This window comes from Nelumbo lutea, chromosome 4 (genome assembly GCF_056320005.1).
Source record: "Nelumbo lutea isolate HS-2025 chromosome 4, American lotus-T2T, whole genome shotgun sequence".
Taxonomy (NCBI): domain Eukaryota; kingdom Viridiplantae; phylum Streptophyta; class Magnoliopsida; order Proteales; family Nelumbonaceae; genus Nelumbo; species Nelumbo lutea.
Genome location: NC_142687.1, coordinates 22,463,884 through 22,483,524, shown reverse-complemented (window position 1 = coordinate 22,483,524; position 19,641 = coordinate 22,463,884). Strand labels below are relative to the sequence as shown.

The 19,641-nt window shown below is 37.4% G+C and overlaps 2 protein-coding genes across 3 annotated transcripts; one reads left to right on the top strand and one right to left on the bottom strand.

Moving 5' to 3' along the window:
* Positions 1-10,684: 10,684 nt before the first annotated feature.
* Positions 10,685-15,980, top strand: MPB2C (movement protein binding protein 2C). Its single transcript, XM_088984352.1, has 5 exons — positions 10,685-11,074; positions 11,252-11,335; positions 12,176-12,532; positions 14,534-14,752; positions 15,625-15,980. Exons 1-5 carry the CDS (start codon positions 10,871-10,873, stop codon positions 15,793-15,795), a joined length of 1,035 nt encoding a protein of 344 aa, XP_088840478.1. The 5' UTR covers positions 10,685-10,870; the 3' UTR covers positions 15,796-15,980.
* Positions 15,981-17,055: 1,075 nt separating this feature from the next.
* BASL (breaking of asymmetry in the stomatal lineage) lies at positions 17,056-19,534 on the bottom strand. Of its 2 annotated transcripts, XM_088984351.1 has the most exons (6): positions 19,375-19,534; positions 19,116-19,216; positions 18,091-18,428; positions 17,854-17,958; positions 17,521-17,681; positions 17,056-17,441 (listed from the first exon to the last, which is right to left on the bottom strand). In XM_088984351.1, exons 1-6 carry the CDS (start codon positions 19,497-19,499, stop codon positions 17,333-17,335), a joined length of 939 nt encoding a protein of 312 aa, XP_088840477.1. In that variant the 5' UTR covers positions 19,500-19,534; the 3' UTR covers positions 17,056-17,332. The 2 variants fall into 2 exon arrangements, with proteins under 2 accessions (XP_088840477.1, XP_088840476.1); XM_088984350.1 differs by having other exon boundaries at positions 19,116-19,527.
* Positions 19,535-19,641: the final 107 nt, after the last annotated feature.

Here is a 19,641-nt window from a genome sequence, read left to right as displayed (position 1 = left end):
GGTCAAACACACATTACTGTGGTCTGGTCAGTTCAATCGGACACGAACCATTTTCAAGTTAACCCTCTGGTTGTGATTAAATGGGTGTAAAACCTCATTGTGCAATTTTCATCACTGATTATCCCCTGGAGCTTTCCTCCTTCCACTGAACCCTTCCTCCATCGGCAGCGATAAGGAGAGCTCAAACGGTTCATCGGCAGCGACAAGGAGAACCCTTACTCCTCTTCTCTTCTCCTCTCCATTCTTCTTTTTCTCTTCTTGTTCAACAAGTAGCTCCGGTGGTAGGGCTCCTCTTCCATTCTTCTTCTTACAAGTGTCCACTTTTGTTCTATTTTCAACAGAAATGACTCTGTTCTATGATTTAAGGTCTCCAGCTAAAATAGGATGAATTGGATAAGGTGGAGAAGCAATTGTTGTCGTTTGAACCAGAAGAGATCGTCATTGGACTTCACAACGAAAGTTCCTCTTACAACAGGAGCCTCACCATGCATGACTTTCCAAACCCATTTTGCTTATCACAACTTGCAGCTTTGTCCCCACCAACAGAAGCATCTGCAACACCAATCTTCTAAAATTTCACAATAACAAGCCATATAAAATGAAGGGCTCACCACTAAAGGAATAAATGGAAGCCATAAATATTTGTAAAATCCTGCAGATGAAAGAAAGAAAGTTAGTTGACTTCGCCTAGTTTATTAAACAGAGCGTTGTTCATTGAAAACTAGAAACATTAATGTTACCATTTGCATTAAAAAATATGAACAACACAGAGAATATCTACATACATCAACAGGTTGCAAAAGAAAAACAAAAATAAAAGCATCCAATAATCAGTTAATTAGATTTTGTAGTGCACCATGACAAATATATTTATATAATCAACTGAGTGATATCTTCCTCTAGATAGATACCTTATTCCGACCACCACGTGAAAATCTTCATCCACAGCTCGTCTGAGAAACTTTTGAAAGTCGAACTCACTACCTTATGCAAAGTGAGCCTAGGAGGAGAGCAACAACAAGAACCTTTACTTGTTAGAATCAAAACCAGGTGAAGCATTCTTCTGTGTTAATTTATTGAAACTAGTCCTGGAACTACTGTAATGAATCCATGGCGAAGAGTGAAATAATCTGTTTTGGAGACAGACCCATCATTGAACTGCCGAAGAAAACAGACCTGAAAATTTGCAGGTATGATTCATATGATTAGAAGACCAAACAGCAGGTACGTAGGTACAAGTTCTTCTGCGCACGTAGCTTACGGGCCAAAGAAGTAAAGGCTGTTAGAGAATATCAACCTATTCAAGAATCTCACCTAACAGCTACAACTTTTAGGTTAAATGGTTCTTTGAGATGGTATCATGGCCACTTAGTGACCAAGTGGTCTAGTATTTGATCTTTATTACCTTCGTTATAATTAATTAAATTTCAGCATAGATAGACCTCTGTTTGTTCACACTTCAGGTCCAATGGGCTTTTGTGTGAGAAAGTCTATTAGAAAATATCAATTTATTCAAGAACCGCACCTAACAGCTTAAGCTTTTAGGTTAAATGATTTTTTGAGAAAAGATATTGGCTCCAACACTTCAGATGTCGTTTGCCAAATGATGTTTGATGGGTGAGCCTGAACCTTCTTGGATCTACATACATCAATAACTCCTATAATTAGAAGATTTTGCTGAATTCTACATATTATAGTCAGAATTAATGTAGGTTCTTTTATTCAAAACCTACCACCGGAGCTACTTGTGGAATAACAAGAGTAGAAGAAGAATGGAGAGGAGAAGAAGAAAAGAAGAGGAGGAAGGGTTCTCCTTGTTGCCGCCGATGAACCGCACGATTAGTGTATTAAGTTGAAATCACTTTGTATCCGATTGAACCGACCAGACCACGTTAACACGTTTGACTGTTAACGTTGGGATGGTCGGGATGGTCTACGTGTTCGAATCCTATTCACGGGTTCACGCGTCCATACATCCAGCCCAAGTTTTGGATGTGACCAATCCACGAAGCGGCTAAATGCCTGCAACTTTTTTTTATCTTTCAAGTAGTTGATTCAGAGGAGAAGGTCGATCCAAAAGTTGAAAGAATATCGTGCAGCAGGCTCATTTATCGGTCGTGAGTTGCTTTTTTAACTTGCACACATTCACACACGGTACAGCATCTTTCTTATTCTTTCAATTCTCTCTCTTACAGACTTTTGCTCTCCAGAGCCGGAAAAGAGCAGCTGAGCAGGAAGTTGGCTGTGCTGTACACAAACTGCCAAAATGGAAAATGATGCGGCAAGCGCAATTTGCTTACATACACGCGCACGCACATCTCTTTGTTAAGTTGGGGTCGCAAATTGGTGAACCGGCCCGGCCTCGATTCGGTAGTCGTAGTCCACAAATTAAATCTCTCAAGGTTGATGATCGCACTGACACCATTTGATTTAATTTTAGCAATCGAATGGCTAATTCCAGGTCATTTCTCACCTGCTCAGTCGGTGTTCGGATCAGTTACCAAAACACAGTCCCAACAACGTCCCAACCAGCCATGACAGCCATACATGCAATGTTTCCATGTGCGGTTGCAATGGCCTACTGTTGGGAGAGTTTTGTCGGTAGGAGATCCGATCCATTTACCTGGGTAAGTAACTTACCAAAAAGTGAACGGGGCCTAAGTGAATAAGTGATATTCAATACAATGCCGTAACACCAGCTAACCACCACTCACTCACTCCCCACTTTTTACCACCACTGTACATTCCCCTACCTAGGGATGGCAATTTTCTCCATCCCCGACAGGGACCCGACTTCCCCGACCCCATCTAGGGATTGTTTTGGCGGGGCAAGGATGGGGATGGAGATTAATAGGAATCCCCGGTTGGGGTCGGGGTCGGGATTTAGGTCCCAACCCCGATTATGTATGTATGTATGTATGTGTATATATATATTATTTATATTATATATATCAAAATATATTTAAAAAATTATTTATAATTTAAACTTTTTATTTATTTTAAGTAAACTTATTTTTCAAATAAATATTGTGGTTTAAAAAATTTAAGGATTTAGGTTCCCACGGGAAATCCATCCCCATTGGAGATGAGGAATAGAAGACAAATTTTACCTCCAACGGAGATCGAGAATGAAAATAAGATTAATTTCATAATTAGGATGAGGGATGGTGAATATAGTCTCCGCCCTGCTGCCATTCCTATCCCTAGGAATAGGAACAATATTCATCTTTTAATAAAGGGCTTAAACTATGCTTATGATTTAACTAATTGACTGATTCAAGAAAATGCCATGATGCCACGTCAAGCCCCACTCTTGATGTGTTACTCCTCCTATAGTTAACTACTGTGTGTGTTGATGGGAAAAAGGAGATTAACAATCAACATTATTGGGCACTCTGAATTGCCAAAAACTCAGGCAAATATCTGTTACTTGTTTTTTACTCTACTGTTCTACGAGGCAAAGGCGAGGCCCACTTTGTCATGTACTCATGTTAAATTGGTACTTACTGTGTGAAGTGTGTACCGCCAAGAATTCAGCCTAGAGCCTAATATCTGTTACTTGTTTTTCACCCTACTTACTGTCCACTTTGTCATGTAAACTGGGTTCATTTCTTAGCCCTGCAAACTGTTCAATCACTTCCCTTTCATTCCAAGGGATTTTCTCTGGGGACAGCCCTCCCTTAAACACTCACACCCCGATCTCCGGTGAATGCAGCATTTGATCCCAAATCTTGCCTTATTATTACTCATAGTCATAGACTTTACTCGTGACTCGCAAGCTACCTCGCATTTAGGGGTGTTATTTTTTTGGATTTTGAGAGGGGGGAAAGTTGATCAATGGAATTTTAATTCCCATTGATGAATAATTCTATGTTTTTTTTTTCAGATTTATGTAAGGGTCAATGAAAGTTTATTTTCCTGGGTACCACTTAACTAAGCAAGTGATAATCATCTCCTAGGTAGGTAAATAACTTTTCCACCTAGGGGGAAAGTTGCTAGCACTTGAATGGGACAAAAATGTCATTTTTAATAATGGATTTCTATGGTTAAAATGGACATTGCCTTATTGACATGGGAAATAAAAGAATATGGGTAAATTGACGACTTACCCGGGTAACGGGAAAGACTTACTCGGGTAAGTAACTTATCGAAAAGTGAATAGGGCTTTATAAACTACCTTAATGAGTCATGCACCAATGATCTTCAGATTTTGTTTATAAATTATTTATTTACCGATACAAACACTTTTTATAAAAAAATAAAATCATGTATATAGATATAGGGGAACAACCCTAATGGCCTAACCCTACCCTAAGTATTTTATTTAGGCCATGTTTGGGAGTGCTTATTTGGGCCGGGACCACACCATTATGCACTTATTGGTGTTTGGGGAATAAGCCCAAAATAAGTGTATTTTAAAAATAAGGACTTATTTTTAAGTCCAAATTTTTAGCTTTTTTTAAACCTCTATTTGATTTCACTTCTAAGAAGTACTTTTTTTAAGAGCTAGGACCACACATTAAGTGGTTATTAAGTGCTTATATGTGTTTGGTAAAAAAGTGGGGAAGTTAAAAGTACTTCCTAAAAAGTGACTTGAAGTTGGTTTTTTTTCGGCACTTCTAGGAGAAGTACTTCTCCAATAAAATGGGATGGACCAGTCTCTGGTATTTTCTTTTAATACCCAAAATACCCCTGTACGATGGTTTTACCTCCATCTCCTCTCATTTGAACATAGCAAACCAGGTAGCGACGCACCTAGTTACAGGTCCATTGGCAACAATCGGTGGTAAGGAAAAATGGTCGGTGGACCTGTCATTTTGCCATTTTCTTCCATTATGTAAAGCTTTTCTTCTCATTAAATCAATTTTCTTAGGTTTTTTAAAACTTGAAACTCCCATGTTTGTTGTGTTCATAGATCTGCACTTTGGAAGAGTTTAACGGCGGCAATCTCACCGTCTAGCCACCGACGACAAGGAGGTTAGTTCGCCGAACTTCTCCCCTCCATGTTTGGTGTTTTTTTTTTTTTGGTATTTTTGTATATATGTGTGAGTGAAGTGAGGGCTAAAATTGTTATTTGTGCCAATATAAACACTTATGGAGAAAGTATCTTACCAAACATCCCCACCTCAATAAGTGCTTAAAAACATAATAAGTGATTTGGCAAGTGGATCACCAAACAACCTTAAGTGGTTGTTAAAATAAGTACTTCTAAGAAATGATTTGGCAACAAGTACTTCTTTTAACAACCACTTAATCATCAAACATGGCCTAAGTGCTTATACAATAAGCACTTATTTAATTTTTTTCTTCTAAAATTATCTCTAGTTGAATTTTAAAATACCACTTATAAAATTATCCCTAATTGAATAAAAATGCTTTCGTAAAAATACTTTTATAAAATTGCTTTTATAAAAGTATTTCCATAAAAGTGGTTTTATAAAAGTGTTTTAATAAAAATGCATCTATAAAAGTACTTTCATAAAAGTGTTTTCGTAAACTTTGAAAGAAAATAAAGGACAAAATAGTCACATATATTTATTTAAATTCTTGTTGGAGAAAAAGACTACCAAACACCCAATATAAAATAAGTGCTTATTTTTAAGATAAGCACTTAAAAAAGTTGAGTGCCAAATATAAATAATTTATTCAAATAAGCACTTGTTTTTAGGCACTTATTCAATAAACACTTATTTTTGAGGTTTATATATAATAGCGGGCCAACTTATATGACTTGTATAAATTGGGAATAAAATCGAGGGTTTGAGCCAGCATTAAGCCCAGGGCTGGGCATAGAACAAAGCAATTATGAAATCTATCAAAGTTAAGTGATTTTGGCCATTTAAACTTCACATTTTTAAGCTATTTTGCTGCTTTGATTAGTGGGTAAGAAAAATTGTGACCTTAGTAGTGTCCGTAGAACTCGTCAGTAATACATGGTTCTTGGATTGTGAGGATTCATGCTTCAACGCCTCTAGCTTCATGAGCTCAAGTTTGGTTTACTACAATGTTGCGAATCTCTCTACTTTGTAATTTTCTTTATGGGTGGTTTGTCAAAATCTACTAGTCGAGTTCATTACGATCCATTAAGACCCAAAATTTTGAGTTAAACAAACATGGCCAAGTCTATTGTACATTGTTCCCAATCACTTATTAAGGAAATTTAAATTGAAATTAGATTAAAAAGAAAAATGTCCCTTATATCTAACATGTAAGTTGCATAGAGTAATTGTTATTATTTGTATAAAGAATAGTTATTTCACACAAAAGCCCTCTTTAAGGGTGCCAATTGGGCAGCGGGCTTAGGTGTTGGGCTTTTGTCAAAATTTGAATGAATCTGGCCAAAGGCTTGAGGCCCATGCAGTATAATCGTAAAATGCTAAATCGGGCCAACCCATATATGGGTGGGCCTCTCATTTATAAGTGTTTTTTTTTTTTCGTTGAACTTATAACATAAAGCATACTTTTGTTAGGTTGTGGAGAGAAAATCTATGAGCTCTGTCAAAATGGGAAGTGATCCAGCAGTCCAATCTTTTTTTGGTTACCATTGGGTGAAGAGGTGATGCAGATGATTCCGGATCTCCTGCCCACAAAAATCTTATCCACGTCTGCCCACATGATACTACATATGTGCATTGGAAATATCTTCAGTATTTACGTGTGGCCATTCATGGGGAGATGTTTCCAATTTACAGCTGTAATATTATGTGGATAGACGTGTATAAGATTTTTGTGGGCAGGAGATCTGAACTCGCTGCAGATAGATGGTCTTAAACTTTAAAGGAAAGATAGTAGCAGGATATGGATGTTGTAGCGCCTAATTTACAACACTCAGGATTTCCTCCTCACTTTTCCTACCAACATTTTACCACATCTCTCAATGAAAGATGTGTGGCTGCAATTCACAGTGGGTAGAGAGTAGATAGGAAAAGTGTGTAGGAAATCTGGGCCGTAATTACAATGGGAGATTGGGAGTTTTGTGGCCAAGATTGGTTCGTGCTCAGTACCCTCGCGTATATTGAAGCAGAAGCATATACATTTAGCCTAAGCTAAGGCTAAAGACTTGCTGGGTATTCTCAAACAAGGCTTTGGTGTTCTCCTTTTCTTTTGTGCCGATTAGAAGAAATGATGCTACCTACACCTACACACATGGCAGTACAGAAGTGCTGTTCTACAAATTAATGGTGAACTCTTTTCGGAGGATATCTTGTTAAAAGACCTGCTAAAACTTTTAACCTCCCTCCTCCTTGTGTTTTGTTTTCTTAGTTTTATTACTGTGTCGTTCTGTTTTGTCTTACTACTGTTGTTAGGGTCCATGGTGTTAGTTTTCTAGAAGTTAGTTGTGTTTGTTGAACTTATTGTTCCCTTGTTGTATCCTTTATCGTCTCAATTATAATGAAATCCTTTTTTACCTAAAAAAAGGTTGTTTAGCCAAATGAACTTAGCAATTCGATGTTAAGTTTATCTTTTCATGTACTTTATTATCCAAATAAATTTTCAAATGTGAACAAAAACAGCTGAAATTCACCTTTTACCGTTTTCAACGGTTTAAAGGGTACGCTACGCAGCGTCTAATTAAAGTCATATGTAGTTAAATTCAGCTCATTAAAACCTAACCTACCCAACTGTTTAGGGTGAGATAGAGATTGTATGTTTGGCTCAGTGTGGAAGGAATATAATATAAATATAAATATGTATAATCAAAATGCATAAAAAATAATACAAAATACAAGATTTTGCATTCTATAGTCCTTTCATGCTGAGCCTTTTTGTAACTGAATATGCACATCTAATATAGTCCTTTCACTCCGGTACAATCATAAATCACCATTTCATGGTGGATTTAAAGCCACCTCATTCAACATTGCGAAATTTTGACAAAAACAAGGGGGCGTGGACCGTTAAAAGCGATTCTGGACCGAAAGTTTTTTCGGCTTTTGGAGCCTACTACTACAAATTTCTCGTCTATACCCCCTGTAGAGTAGAGCGAGTTGGCAATTTGGCATCAGCGCATCTCAAATCCCTGATTGTACGTGGCTCAAAACTGCAATTTTTAATTATTCATTTTAACCCTATTGTTAAGAGTCCATTTGATTCACTAAAAATAAAATAAAATAAAAAAGAGAGAGAGAAAGAAGAAAATAAGAGAAGTATGCAGAATACTAAAGCAAGTCATGGATCGGAATTTTAGATGGATCCACACTATTGAAGTGCTTACACTTAAAAAAAATGGCAATTTTTTTAAATTATTTTAACTAATTGACTAAATATATTTCTACTGCTTCACTATTGTCTTATCTTTCTGTTTCAGAAAATTACCATTAACCTTAAATATTAACGGAAGGGACGAAATATCAGTTTTACCGTCGATGAAATTTGCAAAGAATGCAAATGGCCTCTCTGCTCAGTTGTTGCCTTAACTGTTGTTGCTGTTGTTGAAGATGCAAATGGCCTCTCTGCTCTTCGACTACAGTTCTTTCGGATGTATAAAGCTCGAAGGAAACAACATACTCATGTCCTTTGGTAATGCTTAAGAGCCATTGTACATTATCTTCCATCACTAGATAGAAATTTCGGAATCTCCACACACACAGTACAGTCCAACCAAACTGTCGGAGGCATGGAAAGAGCGAGAGAAAGAAAGGGGAGAAACTATCGTTCAAACCGTCACTAGTGGACAGTGGAACATGGGAGAGAGCGAAAGAAAGAAAAGGGAGAAGCCCTTGCTGTCGTTGGCGATGGAGGCAGAAAACCCACCGGTACAACCAAATGGCCTGCCTGTTGAGAGAATGGTAAAGGTATGAGTTCTTCTCCCTTCTATGATTTGATTGGTTAATTTAGCGCAATAGTTTGTTAAACTCAATTATTTGATTATTGGGTATATTCGCTGCAGGTTGAATCAAGAAACCTGCTGTTGTCTCTCTGTTTGGGAGCTCTTGTTACTTTGGAGATGAACCAGTGCAGATGGAGCTGACTTGTTACTCTGAATTGTATTTCTACTACATATTTTTTTTAATGCAATCCAGGCCCCAGAGCCACAACAAAGAGTCCGAATTCAGACCAACCACCCATCAACCTTGCCAGACTTTATGTAGAGGTGTCGACAAACTGAGGCACCGGTCAACCGAAAAACTGGGGGTACGAAGAGATGCATACCTGAATAATGACACCTGGACGAGATTGGTAGGCCACCATATAAGAAGAATGAAGAAACACCTAACTAGTAGCTACCTGGGTTGTTATAACAATGACAAGGGAGACGAAAAAGTTAATGTTCTTCTTGTAGAAGATCTCAACAGCGGTGACGATGTGTACGGCGTAAACTGTCCCGGCTCCGGAGTTGGCAAAGATGGTGACTAACACGTGCTCTTTGACATTAAAGGGTTCAGGATTCAGTGTGAATTCCCACCGGGGAACCCTTCAAAAAGAGACGATTGGTGATCATCGACGCCATTAGGCGCCCAAGTGGGACCACAGTGATCTCAGTTGATATTTCAGTGATAGTTAGAGGCTCTGTCCAATACCAGAAGAACTGGTTGAGGAAGGAGAGAAGAATGCATGAAACTGCTCCAAGAGGGAAAGAGATGGAGAGAGAGAGTTAACGGGGCTGCAGTGTCAGATAACCTATGTGACACCACCAACAAACATTTACTAAATAAACGTAAATGAAATCAAACATCCCTGCAAAATAACTTGATATTTTTTTCTATTGCTCTTCTGTATATATTAAAAATATAAAAAATGAACTTTGATTTATGTGTATCTCAGGTTATTTTTTGAAGCTTCCACAAATGGCTAGGTGTTTATTCACTGTGAAGTGGTATCTAGTTGTTATAAACGATTTCAATTATTGTATTTTTCAGTTTTACCAACAAATAAAGTATAAACATTTATTCAAACACATACTTGATCATCTTGCTCAACCTACAGTAAAAGAAAAAAAATATAAAGATAAACATGTAAAATGGCCATGGTATTCTGTTTGGAATTGAATTTACTTTTGCTACGACACTGTCTTAGCGCAGGGTTAAACCAAAAAAGATGAGCTTATGACCTTATCTAATTTAAGGTTGGTGAATGTCAACACATCAAAGCTTTTTGATTTAGTTGTTTCAGTGCAGCGGTGGGGCGCTGTTGTAGCAAATGTAGTTTGTTTGGAATTTGGACAAAAGAGGTTAGAGGTGGGGCTGTTTCCAATATCCCATAAATTTGCAGTTACGTTTGAAACACAAAGATTATGAAACGTCATAGGGTCCATTCTTTTTAGTTGTTCTGTTTCTGTCATCTGCTACTGTTTTTTAGTTAAGTTTTCAATGGAACTTCGGCTTAATACCCAAAATGGTGAATGCGGTTTTTCAAGTTGTCTTTGGGAAGAAGAAATGGGAAATCCAGGAAGAAGAAGAGTGAACAACAGGAGTGCTATGATATGACATGGATGTCAGATTAGACACGTGGCTAATCCCGCAGGACAATCTGGCCCCGCCATCTGTCACGTAAGGGACTCGCTAGTAACAAGGAAATGTACTCGTGGATGCAGGCGGGAGGCCATATTTGGTGCCACGTGGGAGTTGGGACTTTTTATGTCGTCAGAATTCAATTGGTTTTGAATAAAGTGAGGTTAGTGGCAGTTCAGTAATTTAATCTAAAACCAGAGATGTTTAAAATGACCTCTACTTCCTTCTGAATCATTTCTTGCTTGAGTATTGAAAATCTCTGTCCTCAGAAATAGAGAGAAAGAGGAGGAAGTCATGATCTAGAAGCGAAGTCTCTGTTAAGTTTCAAACCTTGCTGTGTTACCAAGAAAGAGAGAGCATTTTTCGAGCTCTTTAGCGTTTCTTTGTTTTCTTTAGAGCTAAATCGATCTTTAGAGCAAATGTTCGAGCAACAGCATTTTGTCGACTTGCAGGAAGGCTTTGGGGACCCAAAATCATGGCTTTCGGGAGAAGATCACTCATCTCCCCTCCTCTCCCAACGAGCTAACTCTTCCCTTTCTAATGGAAATGGAAGTAACAACAATGTTGACGAAGTACTCTACAAGAAAATCGTCGAGATAGTCCCGCTTGTTGAGTCTCTCATGGTAAGCTCATTACTTCGATGCTTCAAAGGGATCTTCATGTGCATTTGATTTTTTTATTTTTCTTCATTTTTTCTTTTATGCGTTAGATTTTTGAGAAACATTTTTAGCTCAATTTTGTTCCATTTTGTAAAAATTGCGTTCCGTTTATATATTAATTTTCATTCTTTATTTGTTCAGGACCGGAGAGCAAACACTTCGTTCACACGTCGTGCGTCGTTACTCTACACAAAGACGCCTTGCAGAGAATCTTATCCCAAAAAAGTAAGATTTTTTATTTGGATTTTCGATTTGTATGTCAAATTTACCAAATGGGAATATAAATTCGTTTGGATTTTTTGTTTTTATGTCAAATTAACCAAATGGGAATATAGATTTTGAACCTTTTCTAGAGAAGTGCGGAGAACTTATGTGCCGTTTCAGTCATAAGTATTGCTCTCACTATTGATTTAGTGATGATATTTGAAGTATGGATCATTGGTATTTCTTTATGGTTTCTCTGTATATAATTGCAAATTTTATGGTTTCTCTATGCTGTAATATAAGTGCTCTACAATTTTAACCTGAAGCATCCCATTTTATGGGTGACATCTGCTTTGTGTTTTACATGTGTGATCTTTTATGTTGTATTCCTTCTGACATGATTTATTATGCTGCTGGATGTGCGTTAACTGTATAAGGACTAAGGATTATGAACTGATTCTAAGCAATTTTATGATTTATAATCAAGGGAAAAAAAGTTTTAGAGTCTAATAGACGAATACCAAGTCCACTAGATTAAAGACAACAAATATGTTTCATGAAGATAGTAAATGAGCAAGATCTGCAGTCCATGTATAAGGCAACAACCCACAACGTACAAATTGGCAAAGTCTTATCAATTGGCACTGACAATTAAGTGGACTTATAATGCTAACCTTTCTGTTGGAGCTATTGTCTTGTTTAATGTCTATATTCTATATTTCTATGCTATGTCAGCTCTAGATCGGTAGATCGAATCATTTTGCTATTTTAGTCATATCTGGAGTGGAGGCTTCAATGTTCACAATTATGATCTCCTGATTATGGAAATGGATGTTCACATTGGTTGTCAATCATTTACAGATTGGTGAACCGAAAGGTAGGAAAGCAGCTCAATCTATTTCAACTAAAAAACCAAGGGACTTTGGGGATAAGGGACCTGGCAAAAATGCTAGCCAAGATGCATGTTCTGATGACTTGTCAATTTTCTCATCAAAGTCACTGGTGGCAGAAAGGGAAAGGGAAGAGTTGATGTTATTGAGGAAACAAGTAGAGGAGCTACAGAAGAAATTATTAGAGAAAGATGAGCTTCTGAAATTGGAGGAGAATTCAAAGCACCAAATGACTGCAGTTCAAGCAAAACTTGATGAACTTAGACGTCAGATGGCAGAAAAGGACTCTTTGATTAAAACTGTACAGTCACAACTATCTGATGCAAAGGTATGTTTATGATTCTCTTGCATTTTAAGAATGAACACTCATTATTCCTTTTTCCTGCCAGTAGTTATATGTTCACTTTATTTCCTAGCACTAGTTACACCTATGATTACTATGGGGCAACTAGGTTGCAGAACTTGGAAAGATAACTGGGTTCAATGCTCTAATGCCAAAATTGCACTTTGTCTTCTCTTCTAGTGTACCCAAGAGAAAAGGCTTTCTTCATACCAGCCACTGCTGATAATAACCTGTCTAGTTTTGATACTTTAAACTAGCCCTAATTACAGTAGAAATCCAACTTAAGATGAGTAGTTGAAGTTGTAGGAATAGGCTTCATACTTGTTTGAATTATATGAGAAATATTAAATATATGATGCGAAGACTGGATGTTTCAGGATTTACTCATCAGGCATTTTTTATTTAAAGAAACATTCATATTTCCGAATCACTGGATGGACTCCAGCAAGTTTTTGTTCTGATGAGTTTATGATTCTTCATTTTTCCCCATTTTCTGAAGGAAAAAAAAGATAAATGTTTTACTGCAGTGAGTTCCTGGTTCCTGATTTTATCAGTGTTGCATGTAACCTCCTAAATGGATGACATGTCATCTTGGACACGTGTCCGAGTCTTGACACTCTATGGATTCTTGAGGACCCTTCTACATAACATTTCCTTTTTATCTCCTCACTTATTTGACATAAATAAACAACTAACCTACAAGATTAATCCATCTATGGTATTAAATGCCACTTATGAACAAAGGCAACATTTTTTGTAGGTTCAAAAAAATTGAATTATTTTTAATAGCATATACTTTTTCATAGACATGTCTATGAGTCCATGTTTTCTCATCTTGCCGAGTCAAACCCTTAGGAGATGTGTTGTATTCTGTTACATGCTTGACTAATACGCCAAAAGCCTTAAGACTGATGGAATGCATCAAGGCAAATACTTTAACATTTAGGACCATAAAATACTACAACGTCCGCTTCCACTGTCTCGGCCGCTTCACTCTAATGGTAGGTAGCCTTCTTCACAACATCACTCACTCTAGCGGTAGGTAGCTCTTTCCACGATGATTCACCTCTAGCAGCAGGTAGCCCTCCAGGTAACTGTTTCCGTGACGGCTTTCACTCTACTCCCGGTAGCCCTTTCTGTGACAGCTTTCACTCTACTCTAGGTAGCTCTTCTCCCAGATAGCCCTTTCCATGATTCGAACTTGAGACATGGTGATAGCCTCAGATAGTCAGATACCAAATGTTGCATGCTTGACCAATACACCAAGTCAGATACCAAATGTTGCATGCTTGACCAATACCCCAAAAGCCTTAAGACTGATGGAACACGTCAAACCAAGCACTTTAACATTTTAGTGACTGTAACAGATTACAACTCCTATGTCTCTGTCATGCAACACTAGATTTTATTAGGACCGCCTAGTTAATTGTAGTTCCTTTCACAATCATATTTAATGTTTGGGTTTTTGAAGGATGTAAAAATAGTGAAATGAATTTATCACCCATCTCCTGATCCTCGCCCCATCAAAAAGAAAAGAAAGAAACATTGTTCAACTCATTACTCATCTCAACTCAACAAAGCCTTGCCCCTACTATATGGATTTGGCTAAAAAAAACATTAGATATAATTGTGAACAATTAGTCAAATTTTCTAGACACTTCATTAATCAGTCCCTCTCATGAGTTTTTGATCCAGTCATCCTGATTTTGCAAGGTATGTAGTGTTTGTAGTCCTTTGTTTTCCCCCTATTACTAGTACTGATGCATGAGATATTTTCTTTTTTTTTATTATTATTATAGAGGTATTCTTCATTATTTGACATTTGGATAGACATTGCATGCTTATGTTCAAATTTCAGATTTTGTTTCACAATATGGATTACACCATTAATTGACTATTTTGTATATGCTTGTTGGAGAGCATGCATGAAAGTCTGTATTTGTACAGAATCACTTCAGAACAGTTAATAGTTGGCTTCTTCCACAGATTAAGCTTGCAGACAAGCAAGCAGCTCTTGAAAAATTACAATGGGAAGCAATGACATCTAACAGCAAAGTTGAGAAGCTGCAGAATGAGCTAGGTTCAATGCAGGGAGAGATTTCATCATTCATGCTGTTATTTGAAGGCTTGACAAAGAATGATTCCAATGCATATGTTGAAGATTATGATGTCACTCCTTATTGTTTGAATCCACTTCCATATATGGTAAGCTTTGCTCTGTCTATTTTATGAATTATGTAGTAGGCTCATTTTGCGGAATCTTAGGTAATATGCCAACAAGCATTTCCTAAGTGATTGTGCTGGGCTGGATATTGAATGGCAGGTATTCAATATGTACAGGGATTTAGATCTTGGTATTTGAGTGTTTTATGTAAATTGTTTCCAGAGTAACTCAATGTGTTTAATAGAATGTCATATATAACAATCTCTATTTTCTGTGTGATGCTGTGAAGAAGGGAGATGAGGAACAACTGAAAAGAGGAAACATCTTATTGTGAAGAATTTATTCTTGATTGCATATGCTACCTGAAGACATATACTGATTCCTTAAATCTTTTCACATAACAAGTCCCATTTTGTTTAGTTAGAAGCAAATATCACAAAGACCGGAGCTACTACCATACCAACCGATCGAATAGAAAACAAAAGAAGAATAAGAGAACCAAGTTAATATTAACAACATTATGGCCTTATAGATCTGGTAGGACCACTAAATTTATTTCGAAAAACACCATTTCATTATTTGTTTTTTCAAAAGCAAGTATCTTAGCTTCCTAGGAGATGATATCATGAAGCAAAATATTGTACAAACTCATAAATGAGAAAAAGAAAACTAATAATAAGCAAGATATGTGGTTGAACAAATACAACTAAAACCATAATCGACAAAGAAGTGAGCTGCCCCTTTTTATTTTTCTTCTTCCTAATTGCTTCTTGTGATTTAGAGGCAAGCAAAATTTTCAATGCTCGGCTGTCCAATGTATGCCCAGCAAAACAGAAAAACTAGTAGGTTGTTTAGACTGAATGTTCTAGTTGGTTTTGATCTTTGACTAAATCATCTGAATTGGTCTGAACAGGATGATATGGATGAGATGGATATGGGGAAAATGGAGGAAGCAAGGAGCGCATATATTACAGCTGTCGCTGCTGCAAAAGAAAAACAAGATGAGGAATCGATTGCTATTGCAGCCAGGGAAAGGTTACATCTTCAATCATTTGTTCTCAAAAACAAACAATTAGAAAGTTGATGGAAAAGAGCTTTCAAGTTTACAGAGCCCCCTCTAAAATGCCTGTCCATTTTAACTTTTTTAGATTTTTTTTGGTTCAAGACCCTAAATATGTGAAACCATAGGGCTTGTGAAATAGTTACTTTGACTTATCATTGTTCATAATTGTATCTCAATATAAAAATGCTTTTCCCCATTTTTTTCCATCAACTCTTTTCAATGTCTTAAAATACTCCAATGGAACATTTCTGTAATATTCGTAATATTACCATGGGTTCTATTACGGTGTGAAAATATAATGGTGATGGAAAACCTCAGCCTCTCACTTCATAGAAGGCGATGCCAAAAAGTGGGAAACATGCCAACTCAGGAGGGGGGTAGCTCATTAGTTATTCTCGTATTATATCAAAAAATAAAAAATAAAAAACCCTTTTTGCACACACTAGCATTTGCCTATTATCGTATTATTATCCTGTGTGAATTTAACAAATGAAAATAGAGCTTGTCAATTATAATCAGGTCTTATTGTCATATAGGGTCAAACATGATAGTCCTGATATACTTATTGGTTGTCAGACCCTATTATTCAGGACTGGTCTCCATATTTACTTATTGGTTCGGGACTGTATCTACCCTGACCTGGACCAGACCCGATCAATTAACAGTAGCACCAGTTTACTCAGCGTGGCAGCTCTTGATATTGAGTGAGCGCTACCATGTTGTCTCTCATTTAGGGGTTGTTTGGCATTGATGGTGTTTATAAAATAAATATTTTGTACGATTTTGTCTTGAAAAACAAAATAAAAAATCTGCTTTAAATGTTTTGTACGATTTAGTGTTTTTTTGATAAACAATTTATATCAGTACCATATAAGTCAAACAGTAAAAAACGGTCTTGAAAATGAAAAATGTCAGATTTAATGTTTTTTGATAAACAATTTACATGGTTTTTGAGAGAGCCATTTATCAGATAAACAGCTCAACCAAACAACTTTTTTATTTTTGTTAATCGCGTTTACAATGCTGAACTGGCACTTATTGAGTTGAACTAACTAAAATCATGTAGTATGAAGTTATAGTCCAGCAGGAGTTGTGTGAGTCTTATGGTATTCATCACTCATTAACTTGAGTGTTTGATGATGTAGCAAATGACAAGTGTTTTGCACTTATTCTTTAAAAAAAATCATAATTCATACATATTGGCGAACACCCTCAAGCTTCATGCTATCGAATAATGATGAAGCAAAAGGGGAAAAAACCCATAACTAGACGACAGTGATATAGGCCTTAAGGAATTCTTGGAGGCCCACCAAGAATTCGTGGACCTTCAAGAAAAATCCAAATCTGTCAAAATAAATAAACTGTTGCTTTCTACACCCTCTAGACATATTACTTCTTCCACAGCTCCGATTTCGGAATCAACACTAATTTTGAAAGAGAAAATAAACATATCAAAACACTGAAGAAAAGACGATGAAACGAAAGCACCACTGGAACAAAACTAATAAAGTACTAAACCATATGGTTGTGCTAAAGGGATTGAAAATTTTCAAGCTTTTCAATATCTACAACAGTGAAGGCCCATACACCAGGCCCTCTGCTTCCTTAGATTCAGGTCCTCCGACATTGGCATCTTCACAGGACTCCCAGTCCACTCCCACCTCAATCTGCATGTCTGAACTCAAATTAGAACAACCTCATAAAACCCAAAACTAGTGGAGCTGACGATAACTTCATCCAACTTACACAGGGAATGCAAAAGAACTTGCGCTGCTGTCCGATTCAACAGAGATGCTTGATTCCAGGGATATTGTTCTAAAATCTTCACCTCTGTCACGTTGCTCTTCCCCTATGATATCTGCTATTGTCGACTCGGAATCAAAGTAAACACTTTCTCCATCTTCACCCTGTTCACAACAATAATCAATCTCTTTATTCCCAGCTTTATAAAACCAAAAACCAGATCCATAGAAGAGCAAACACAACGATTCAATATGCAGTAACCACAACAAAACATTGCATATATTCCATCTGATGATGATGTTGCGCAGAAAGAATTGTTAGAGCACACAACTAGACCTTCCCATCTGATCTTGCTGCCTCAAAATCAACACCATCTTTATTTAACACATCTCCATTGCTGTTTTTGTCCACAAGGTCCGCATCCTGATCACCATAAACAAGCTGTTCCGATACCAAGAGAGCGTGAAGAAAATATCACATTAGAAGTAAGAGCAAAGTAACCGGCTGATTAGCTTCACTTGGAGATTGGATCTATGGAAATATACTGAAATTTAGACTGGGTTCTTTACCAACCTTACGGTTGACGGTCCTTAACTGTCTAATTCTGCATTCGATGTGATGAGACCTCTCATCCTTTATGATGTGAATGGCTCCATCCTTCCTGAAGCAAAACACGATGTAGTCCTCCTCTCGGAAAATTGGCCGGCGTGAGTCCACCTCATTATCCGGTTGTCCAGAATCTCCAGTTGGGGTCAAACCGGGGACTTTTCCATCTGGGTTGTGTTTGTGGGCGAGAAACGAGTCGTGGTCAATCTCATAGTATCGGGTCTCATCCTTCGCTTCAGAAACTCTGGTTTCGGTGGGCTCACGTGGTGGTGGTACAGAAGGGTGGAAATTATCTGGTTCGTCATCTGTGAATCCATAAAAAAAAAAAATGTTGACCCAAATGAAAACATGAAATGTTAATTCTGTGGCGGAAATAACCATCAAAGTATCTAGTCAAAACTGTCTGAATTTTGAAGAAGAAACTAAGGAGACTAAAGATGCTTTAATATCATTTTCCATGTTCTAACTTGTAGCTGTTCAATAACCAAAAAAACATTCTTCTATGCAATATACAGTAACAGTAGTTTTCTTTCTTAGTTGTAAGGTAAAATTCTATTCAAATTTGCAAATCCTCGCCAGAAGCAGCAAAAACCTAGGATCTTGATCCAAAATCATGTTTTCATAGCCAAAACTAAACCAGAGCCCCTGGCCCCAATTTCAAAACTAAGCATCACTGATAACAAATATTTCGGAGAAATGCTTATCGAGCTTTTCATTTTCAAAACACCTTTTACTTCGAAAACAAAAAGTGGGACCTGGGGGAGCCGGTTTCCTGCCACCCAAAAACAAAAACACCAACCAAAAATATATCCCTTTGGATGAAATCAGAAAAGTTGAATTGTTAGGATCATTAGATGGAATTGTTTTGTCAAACCAATGTTGCAAACGATTCTTGATGGCATTTTGAAATCCTATCCGGCCTGATTCAACAAGGTAAAGAGATCACCATAGTCACAAAAACTAGTTTATTGGCAAACGATTATTGGCTTTACCCGAAGGAATCCTGCAAGTGAAAACACTCGACGCCCAATCCAGAAGCCGCCATCCCATCAGCCTTGCTATTGTCCACGGCGTGCACATCGTTTCTTCACCTCTTCTCTCGCAGGTGGACATGGAAACCAATGTGAAAGAGAGAGTCAGTGAGTGAATGATAAACGAAGAGGTTGAGTTTGATAGGGAAATGGTGCTGAAAGGGTCCTCCAAATTTGAAAAAATAAAATCAAAGAAAAGCATTAAGGGGGGAGGAGTTACAGTATCCAATTCAATAACATCGGTTTTAATTCTCGAAATGGTAACCAGAGGAGAATAATGTGGAGAGAGAGTGAGAGTTGCAAAAAGACAGCAACCTTCCTCATATGGCGCGCTAACGAAGGCATATGTAAGCGTCATCACTCATCAGAAGGCTGAATTCATTCTGATTCCGTTGTGAAGACAAGGCATATATCTCCGTGCGCGCCCCAGCCCCATGACGTTGCGTGTACTTGGGTACTTGGGTTTGGACCACCAATCCAACAATAT

Excerpts from the sequence above, each read along its gene's own strand:
- BASL (XM_088984350.1), bottom strand. The coding sequence starts at position 19,512 with ATGACGCTTACATATGCCTTCGTTAGCGCGCCATATGAGGAAGGTTGC. Across the intron at positions 17,959-18,090 it reads TAAGGACCGTCAACCGTAAG|CTTGTTTATGGTGATCAGGA; the intron begins GTTGGTAAAGAA and ends GTATCGGAACAG. Across the intron at positions 17,442-17,520 it reads AGTTCTTTTGCATTCCCTGT|ATTGAGGTGGGAGTGGACTG; the intron begins GTAAGTTGGATG and ends TCAGACATGCAG.
- MPB2C (XM_088984352.1), top strand. The coding sequence starts at position 10,871 with ATGTTCGAGCAACAGCATTTTGTCGACTTGCAGGAAGGCTTTGGGGAC. Across the intron at positions 11,075-11,251 it reads CGCTTGTTGAGTCTCTCATG|GACCGGAGAGCAAACACTTC; the intron begins GTAAGCTCATTA and ends TTATTTGTTCAG. Across the intron at positions 12,533-14,533 it reads CACAACTATCTGATGCAAAG|ATTAAGCTTGCAGACAAGCA; the intron begins GTATGTTTATGA and ends CTTCTTCCACAG.